Source organism: Lupinus angustifolius, chromosome LG11 (assembly GCF_001865875.1).
Source record: "Lupinus angustifolius cultivar Tanjil chromosome LG11, LupAngTanjil_v1.0, whole genome shotgun sequence".
Classification (NCBI taxonomy): Eukaryota; Viridiplantae; Streptophyta; class Magnoliopsida; order Fabales; family Fabaceae; genus Lupinus; species Lupinus angustifolius.
The window spans coordinates 2351548-2362283 of record NC_032019.1 but is presented as its reverse complement, the minus strand read 5'-3'; the positions used below and the strand labels follow the sequence as shown (position 1 = coordinate 2362283).

The 10736-nt window shown below is 31.0% G+C and overlaps 1 protein-coding gene across 1 annotated transcript; it reads left to right on the top strand.

The window, feature by feature from the left end:
• On the top strand, window positions 6636-10715 carry LOC109359351 (transcription repressor KAN1-like). The gene is made up of 5 exons (XM_019603979.1): window positions 6636-7057; window positions 7095-7920; window positions 8228-8304; window positions 8837-8882; window positions 9469-10715. The coding sequence occupies exons 2-5, from the start codon at window positions 7104-7106 to the stop codon at window positions 9696-9698; spliced, it is 1170 nt and encodes a 389-aa protein (XP_019459524.1). The 5' UTR covers window positions 6636-7057; window positions 7095-7103; the 3' UTR covers window positions 9699-10715.

Sequence of the window (10736 nt, the reverse complement as noted above, 5' to 3'; positions counted from 1 at the left end):
CACTGAACACAACAAATACATTTTAATTCACAAAAATAAAATATATAAAAATTGAATATGTAGTATTATACAATATTCGCTGGCAGACACGAAGTGTCTGTACACACTAGTTACCAATAATGCCAAAAAAATTATTATCATTTGCACAATGCCTCAATTTTTGTATATGCTAATATCTTAGTAACCGGGTTTTATACAAAAATACAAAAATGTCAATTCCGATTCGTTCGAAATATAAAGTTGAAGTAAAAAATATTTATTTGAAGTTTTGCTTTAGGCCTATATAACTATATTGATGTTGGGTTGCCCCTACTTGAAAGGTAAATGTAGCTCACTATTTTTCTCCTTATTAAACACAGTGATCAGCCAGCATTCATGTTCTGTAAATTTCTGCCATGCTTTTTTTACGTTTAGTACCCTTTATTTCCTTTTACATATTCTTTCCATAGTCACTTTCTTAAATAACACAAGTTAATTTTCATGTGTGCCTTCAAACCATTCATGGAAAAAGAAGTCCTCCTTTCTTTGATGATTTGGACTATTGTGTTTGTCATGCTTTTCTTTCTTTCACCTCAGTGCCTCGATATAAGGGAAGCAATATTAGAATTAGAGAAAAAAATGCATGATAGGGGATGAGTTTTATACACTACACTGTATCATCGATCTAACATTCATATCTAATCATTATTTTTTAAATGAATAATGAATGATATAATAACTATGTATAAATCTTTATATAACAATGTATGATATTGCTCTCACAGAATTAGGTTACTTTTATTTCTCTTCTGTTCATGTTCCTATAATGTGTGCCTATGTATACTGATTTGTGTGATAGAGAAAGTCAATCCTTTGTGCCATCAACATGTATGGTTTCATCCAATCAACAGTTGCTTTCCATCAGTACCGTCTTCATAAATGAGAAAACATATAATACCTATAGCATCGAAAAGTATAAGTAAAAATCACTCGATACTAATTTTAAAGGTACTATATATAAGTGTAACAGAGAGTGTCATTGGATGCTCTCATACTACATCATATTTTAATTAATTTGTATTACAATATAGACTTATCCAAAAACTTCAAAATAATACATGTTTGGACATTAAATGGTAAATCATATATGAATTACGAATAATCCCACAAGATAATGATATAAAATAGCATAACTAGGTATTTTGTGTATAAATGTATAAGATAAAAATAACATAATCATAATTAAAAAAATATATCTACTAATATATATACCCATGATAAAGGAAAAATCTCTCAAAATATGGAGAAGATAAATAAGATATTATCACAAAGATAATATAAATAGATTTCTCTCTAGAATTTGATTCTTAGGAGCCATGTCTTAACCTTGCTGGCAAAAAATTCCATAAGTTATATTCATTCACGATTCTCTTAGGTACAACTTTTTTGTATTATACCTATGAATTTTTATCTTTTATTAACGAATTTCGTCTATAAATATATGACAAATTTGTTGTAGTAATTAACATTCATTGTGAAACAAATAAAATGCAAATAACATTAAGAATAATGAGAAAGTCGGTTTGGTTCATAAAGTATCATGGACAAGTCTACAAAAGAGGAGTATCCACCCCGGATTATTTTCGAACCCTAGAAGAGGCTAAGTACATCTTGGAAGAAATCCATGAGGGAGATTATATTGTACACATCATCTAGGTCAAAAGTCTCTTAGAGCTGGGTATTATTGGCCTACAATGAATGATGGTCATGCTATTAAAGTTACATGGTCGTGTCAATCTCCATTCTTCACTATTTTGCTCCCTTTTCCGTATTTATTGACCACTTTTGAGTGAATTTTTATACAGTAATTCAAACATGGTACTCATCAAAGGGAACTCATATCCACACAAATATAACATCATATTTATTTATTGGTAGAATATCATTGTGGTATTAATGTATGATTATTGACATTTTGTCTTCTGCAGTGAACTTGTCATATTTCTAACAGGAATGTGAAAGCAGATGTGGCATATATATTAATATTTATCCTTATGAAAATAAGTTTAATAGCAACAAGACCGAAAAGAATTATCATTTGTATCTAACATTCAATGTGTCTGCTACTTTACAAACATACTCCTTTCATATATTTCCATTATATTGACCAATGTGTTTTCTGCAATTGATTAATTGACTCAAAGACCTAGTTGCCAATCTACTTGTGTCATGTTTCTGACCACTAGATCAAGGTTGTACTACACTCTACGCTACGGTATAAGAGAGTTTAGTACTAAGCTCAGATTCTAATATTTAGTACTTAAAAAATTTAATGTATGAAATTTGCTTTAATTTTTTTAATTAAATAAATATAAAATCTATTAAAATAATTCATCTACATATTTCAGTATTAGAATGTTCATTCCGACATCAAAAAAATTCATTCTAAAAATAAGTGGCAATACTGAGTGCCAACATCCTAGAGCATGTTGATGGATGTTGGGACAGTTTGACTCTGAAAAACATAGAAATCAACGTTTCTGGTACATTTGGAAGCTGTCTTTCACAATAGGAAAAATGCTAGCAATATAATATTCTTATATTTGAGATAACTATTTATTTAAGTTTTTTCCATGATAATATAAACTATACTGTAGAAGAAAAGGTTACGTATCAGCTTTCTAATAAATTTTCAACTGCCACTCTTTTGAAATATCAACCATGTCTACATTGACCTTTTAATTTGAGGATATCAATTTCAACTACTAATGGGGATAGGATACTAAATTTATGAATCTTGATTATGACATTATACTTGTTGATAACAAAATTATGATTATAACTCAATACTTGTATTACCACTGAATTCAATATTTGATTTATAAGACAGGGTTATAGCTAATGTAGAAAATATTCTATTCAGTTTGGTGTTACTATTATATATCTAAATGATTATGATGTTTAAGTTTATTCAACCAAATTGATATGTGTAGTTGAATTCTACACCAAAGGGTAGGTATGCAGCTGTTGGAAAAGGAAGATTACTACATGTTTTTTCCAATAAAGTACTCACTTTTGTTTTCCCATGCTAGGATTGAGCATAATTATATGAAAAATCTGAAATGGGGAATTTTTCTCATTGACTTGAGTTAATTTTTTATGGGAAAATTTTGAGTTAATTTACCAGAAGTTATATGTATATCAATATGAAAAATATGATAATTTGCATAATTAAAAGATGAATTATACTATGAATCTCATTATTACGTAGTGTTCCTGAATGTAGATGATTCAAGGTCTTACTGCTCCATGTATAACTGCTAAGCTCTACATAACGGATGAGTATTTAATATTTGCCATTATGCCACTCCCAAAAGTCTTGGTGTGTGATGTGAGCCACCAAGTTGACATCCCATTGAGAATCCCCCATAATAGAGTTGTTCCTCTATCTCTAAGTCCAGCAAATACTTGCAAAGAAAAGAAGACCATTCCTGCTGTTATAGTTCTCCTACTCAGCTAAATCGGCCTACTAGTGGACTATGGACGTTGAAGGAAATATTGTAGCTTCGGTTGATATCTGGAGGACTCTTTGGAGACTGAGGGTTCCTGAGAAGGTTAAACTTATGTGTTGGCTTGGTGTTCATGAGGTGCTTCCTTTGAATGCTCTTCGTTATAATCGACATTTGGTGACAAGCCTAGTTTGTGCTAGGTGTCAAGGGTGTGTCAAGAATCTCATGCATATATTTAGGAATTGCCAAAACCCCTCCTCTTTATGGGTTTGGCTTGGCTTCACGTCGCCTACTTTCTGGATGCCTCTGAAGAATTGCTTTGTGAAAATACATCTAATTGTTAACACATTTAAGGAAATGAATAATATTAATTTTATGCACATTAATTAATTTTATTATCAAAATAAATTTACATTAATCAGGAAGTAAATTATTATTTAATTGAGTGAAAAAATAAATTTAATGAATCTCATTGATGATGGACAATTTTGAAATCTATATATGATTATTGACAAATTTAATGATATATATTCTTCAATTTATAAGATATCATCCGAAGAATCTTATAACATATTATAAAAAGGATGTAAGAGAATAACGCTAATCTCCATGAAATTATTAAAACCCTATTAAGAATTTAAGTAGTAAATGTTGTGTTGGTTGTGTCCAATTTTTGCATTTAATGAAACCCCCAAACAGTGCCTCAAAATTAGCGTTTTCCTTGGGTAAAGTTGCCGTTTGGTCTAACTCTAACATTCATTAATTAACTGTTTGGTTAAAAGTCGATACACCAAGAGCTAGCTAGGTAAGTTCGCCATCTACTATGTCAGCAATTGAAGGAAGGGGTTTAGTTACCCGATATAAGAGTCAAAAGATCCATATTATTTAGAATTTAATATTTATATCATTAGTATATTATTATTATCTACTATTATTTTTATTGAAAAGTAAATAATAATTAAAATATGAATAATAGAAAATATGCTTATATTGGATACACATATATTAAATCATATTTTTATCCTTTTAACGTTGGGGTAACTTTGATTTGTTTACCCAAGGGTGTTGGAGCCGACATTATTGTGTCATCTAAGACTAGTGCTCTTGTAAGCATCTCAACCATTGATTCTCAAAATATTCATCACACTGATTTAGATGTTTGTAAAACCACTTAATATTTTCTCATTTTAGAGACTCTAATTAGCACACTTTAAATAGAAAATGGGAAGAACATAAGTTGGAAGTCTCAAAACCCATAATCACACTTGAACGGGTATAACGATTATTAATAATCTAATATTAAACTGGTATAGTAATTATTAATATTCTAGTACTCTGATCGTGCTTAATTATAATCACACATTTATCTAATTTATATTCTCTTTGTTTCAAAACAACTTTTTAATTCGAGGATGAATATTTATTTCATGATATCTATACAGTTATAATTTTAAGATAATATTAAATTATTATGTTCAATAATATTCTTATGATGAGAATAAATGATAAAAGATAAGATTAAAGTTTAAAGAAAAATTTATGACCCTTTGCTGACCCCGATTTTTCCTCATAGTATGTACTGAAGCTAGCTTTCTTGTAAAAAGAAAATGGTCTAAGTGTAAATTCATATTCTTGTGCTTTAACTTTCAATTTCCATACATCTCTTCTTAATTGATGTAATGTCATGAATTAATGCTGTATTTTTTTCATTATCTAACAAATCAACTTGCTGATAGAAAAACTTATTAATCAACACCACTGTCATCAGCCAAAAAATTTAAAAAAATATAGGACTATCTATTAAGAAATATAGGTAAATATAATTATGATCTCAAATTTATCAAAATTAATTATCACCCCATCTATTATTATTGAAAAAGTAAAATGTTTATTGAGTTATAATTGAAATAATAAGTATACAATCTTATCTAGTACTAGATAAATTTATTTTCAAATATTACCTACACATTATAAAACAATTTATATTTAGGGAAAAGGAACCTTTAAAATTATAAATTATAAGCAGTTTAATATATTTACTATACACATGAACAAATGGACAAACAGACAAAAACCACTTTTGTGTGGGTATTTTTCAATTCTCAACACCAATTAAGTCAATAGGTTGTTGCGTGTGTGTTTTTAGTTCTTTTAATTTTAGTACAGAGAACATCAATAAAAATCCAACATGACTTGAGAACTGAAAGTTGTAAAAGAAAAGGTTGTCTTATAGATTCCATCGGAGCAAGAAAATGAGACACCATTGATTTGTTTTCTTAGAGAATATATCTTTGTTCAAAAAGCTGAGATTGAGAAACCCTGGTGAAAACATATTTACCGAAATATGTATTCTCAAAATAATGTAAATTTAGTTAAAAAAACATTTGTCTTTAGACATTGAAAAAGAAAGAAAGATACAGTGATAGCGAAGAGAGTGGGGGAAAAGGAACCAAAGTGTGACACATGATGGTGTTTTTTTCTGTTTAATAGTATGAGTTTTTCTATCCCGTCGACCCCGCATAAGTGAAATCCAAAGTGACCTTATTCTCTGCGTTTTGATATAACAGAGAGAAAGAGCTTCAACTTATTCTTTCATTTACCTAATCTCTTACTATATTGAATTTGATCACATAAAATCTCATAAAATTAATTAATATAAAAAATGATTAACTGCACACTTAATTAAACAATTCTAGACTATATAATAAGGTAGTAATGTAAGGTTTAAGTTTCAACATGCCTATCCTTCATAAACAAAGTTTCATGTGAAATGTTTATCTTTAATATATGACTAAAGAATTTTTTGGCTCATAACAATCATAATGAAATTAAATTCTGACTATAATATATATTAAGTTTCATCTCAAAACTAATAGTCTAATAAATAATTAAATAATTCTTAAATAAGATAGACGATATGTTATTACTTATCAATTTCCATCTATGATGCCACCTAAGAATGTGGAGTTAGACTTCTCTCTATTAATGGAGAGACAAGTTAGAGGAAAATACACTAAAAACTCAATAGACAATAATATTTATAACATTTACTTTTCATTGAAATTACAACTTTGACCTTAAAAATACACGCCAAAGTATAACTTCCCTCTCCATTAAAGTCTTACTCAAGAATGTGTATGAGTTTCTTCTTTCTAGTGTCATTTTCCTAGTTATACTCTCGAGGAAAACAAAACCCAAATCCAAATCCCACCTGTTCTTTCTTTTCCATTCCTTTCTGGAATTCTTTTTCCCATTTATTCCCTTCCCTTCTACCCTCACTCACTGCTTCACAACAACACTAGTCCCCTCTCTATCTCTCTCTCTCTCTCTCTCATCTCACCTTCACAATAATCTCTTGACCTTATTTGTTATTATTTTGTAAACATTGTTTTGCTCCTTATATTTCTGTTTCTCAATACCTTCAGGGCTATCTTCTCTTACCTTTTCATCAGATTCTTAACTCTCCTCAAAAGAAAGACATAAAAAAGAGTAAAAGATAGAAAGATAGGGAGAGGGAGAAAAATCTGAGGATTATATTGCACTTTAATTGCTTTGTGTCTCCATAGCATCAAAATCTAGTTTTAAAAAAAAGCAAAAAAAAAGAAGCTAAAGAAGATGCCAACAACAGCAGCACCTGATCTTTCCCTTCACATAAGCCTTCCAAGCACCTCAGCCTCTTGCAATAACACTACTGCTACAACTCTACCTAACAATTATGAAGACCTTACCACCATAACTGTGTCTCAAGCCCACACAGAACTCTCTCTTGGAAGAGATTTCACACCTACACAGGAAACACAACAAAACCCTTATTACCAATCTCAAACTCATGATTTCCATCATCTTCACCACAACCACTACAAGAATAGTACTAGCTATGCTACTTCTACAAGTAATACTGCTGCTGCTACTAATAACACTACTCCAATGAATCATACAAACTATGATTTACCGTTAGATGGTTTGAGACCAATCAAGGGGATTCCTGTGTATCACAACCGTTCATTTCCTTTCATGCCTTTGGACCACTCAAGAGATCATCACAAGGACCTTCTTCATCAACAACATCAACACAATATGTGCTTATATCATCATGTACCTTCTTATCCTTCTTTGTCCTCTTCTTGTTCCTCTTCTTCGCCCTACTTCGCTGCGGCAAGTTTGGATCCCATGTCTCTAAGGGCAGCAGCAACTGCTGCTACAAGGTTTAATGGGATGTGTGGTGCTGATGCTTTCAATTCTCTTCCATCATTGCACCATCATCACTCACAGTTTGGGGTTAACACTTCTGACACTTCTCCTGGGCTGATAAGATCGAAGTTTTTGCCTAAGCTTCCTATCAGGAGGAGCATGAGAGCACCAAGAATGAGATGGACAAGCACCCTCCATGCTCGATTTGTTCATGCTGTTGAGCTTCTTGGTGGCCATGAAAGTAAAGATCCCCCCTTTCTGTACAACTTCTTCAACCCCTTTCTATTTTTCTTAAAATTTAAAAAATGATTGAAGGTATTTGTTAAGGATCCTAGTTAACGAATCAAAATATAGCTACAATATTTGTTTTTTCATTTAATCAGAAGGGCACCAATTAGCATTCTTTGAGTTGATATTTTTTGTTCATTTGCTATATATCTTCTTCTTCTTTTATTAAGGAATGGAAGTGTGTATTTGGTGGGTTTTTTTGTTGTGTGTTGTTTTACCTATTAGGCCTATGGCTAATGAATATGGATGGTGAATTTTAGGAGCTACTCCAAAGTCAGTTCTTGAGCTCATGGATGTGAAGGATCTCACATTAGCTCATGTGAAAAGCCATTTGCAGGTATTGTTTTGGTTAATCTGAATACTCCTTTTTGTGTTCTATATGCTGATGAAGGGATGTGTTGGTTGGGTCTATGATTCTATCCTAGTGGCACAGTAACTGATGAAGAAAGCAGTGAATGAGGGAGTGGCATAAATTTAAAGACTGTAGTAAGTGATCTAAGTAGGGGATAGCCTTTAAAGGTCTGAGACTATTCAGACACAAACAACTTCTGCTTCAAAAGGGAGAGAACAGACAAATGTAGTCATCATTTCCCAATAATTCATCTCTCATTACAACACCTTATCAAACTTCAACCTCGTGATTAATGAGGTCACCTAGACAATCCCACAATCCAACACAATAAATATAATAGAATGAATGAGAGACAGTGAAAATGGGTCTAGATGGGAATTGGTTTTATATTGTTTTAATTTGTTATACAAGTTTGGTTTATATATACTAATACGCTAACAGTTTTCTTCCAAGCATAGAAAAACTTTATAAAATTTGTCTAATTTTATATTTAACTTGTTCCCTAACTTGTTCCCAGATGTATCGAACTGTTAAGACCACTGACAAGCCTGCTGTTTCTTTAGGTAACCCATACTATTGCTTATATGTGGTATATATAATGTTTTTAAATTATGACTATTTATTATTATAATATGTGAGAATGCAAATTGAAAAAAAAAAAAATCATTGAAATAAAGAGGTGAAATTTTTATTTTCTTTGTTTATAGGCTTACCTATTCTTTCTTCCTTTTAATCTCTTCTTTTATAAACTAAGTTTGTTATCGAAACAAGTACAGTTTATAAAAAAACTTGTAAATCCAATGTAAGCAAAAACAATTTATATCAAACAGGCTAAAGTCCTCAAACATTTTCTCCTTTCTTCTAAGACTTATCTTTTTTCTTAAGCACACACAATAAATATATATATATATAAAAGGTGCCACTTATTAGCTTGTTCTTTTCAGACTCTTTTAATTTTACCTCAACAATTCCTTTCTTTCGACTGTAACCTTTACAAAACCGCAAACCCTTTTAAAGGCTACACATATATACCCAAACTACTCCACATTACAATTCCAAAACAAATTATATGCATACATATAATATGACATTTGAAAGTAAATGCATATATACATGAAATTTCATATTGAACTCGTGGATTTTGGCTAGGCCATTCAAATGGATCCGGAGAGGATGACATGTCTCCAATTGGCAGCAGCGTTGACCGCGACGGACTAAGTCAATTTACCGACCAAAGAGGGTGGCCAGATCAGCCAGTTCAACAAGATATGGACTACACTTCCACCATTGCTACTCTATGGAGTAATTCCTCAAGGTACACTATCAATTCCGCTTTCTCTTATTGTATGGTCTTCTCTCGTACACATAGAAATTGTTGATGATGCATTTGAGACTATAATCTAATTAAGGTGTTTTATGTGTCTGCAGCTTATATCTATAAATGCGCATGTTTGTGATTATTGTGGGATATTGCAATGCTTGATTATTTATTTTTTCTTTTGCACCGTATTTCTTTGAAATCAACTTAACTCACGTCTAACATTTTTTTTCCATGGAGAATAAAAAGGGTTCCTGTGTCAGCTTTTGCTTTACTTGTGTTTGGGTGTTTCTTTCTTTTATATATCTTTTGTACCTCACAGATAAAGGAAAGCTATGAGGCACAGTTAAACGTTAATTAGGAGTTTAGGGTAAATGCAAAGCACCCTTAGCTGCATCCACTTTTTTCTTTTCTCTTTAGGATTATATGCATATATGTATTGATATATGCTTAACATGCTCTATTATACTTTCTAATTTAATGCTCTTATTGGTGATACCTAATTGTGAATTTTATAAAATAAAATATGGTTCTTATTCTCTACTCCATTATATTGCACAAAAACCACATAAACAAGTCATTGTTATGGAATATCTAGTGCTATATCTTCCTTCAAATATTCTCTTTATAATTATTTATGCAGGGTTTTCCACAAGAATCTTCCAAGTTTTGCGTTCTTGTTATCATATTAGAGTAAAGAAGTGTAATTCTGCAGTGCTTTTTTCAGATTAAGCTTGAATAGTCCATTCATAATAACAAAATAAAAAAAGTGCATAAAGATACATATTAATATAAAATATACATTACTAGATGTATACATTCAAGATTTAGGTTTAATGAATAACAAGTGCAGCATATGGCATGTGACTTTATGTTGTGCCTGTGATCACATCTTCACATAAAAGCTCAAAATATACAACCAAAGTCGTCGACTCAGTTCCAGGGCTCTAGGCTTATTTAGTGATTGATCCATCTCTAAATTTGTGTGAACATTACCCTACCAGGGCCTATATTTGCATAGATTGGTTGCATACTATAGTCAACATATGTAAAAGCTAGACATTCCTTTTCAAGTATATATATATATATATATATATAT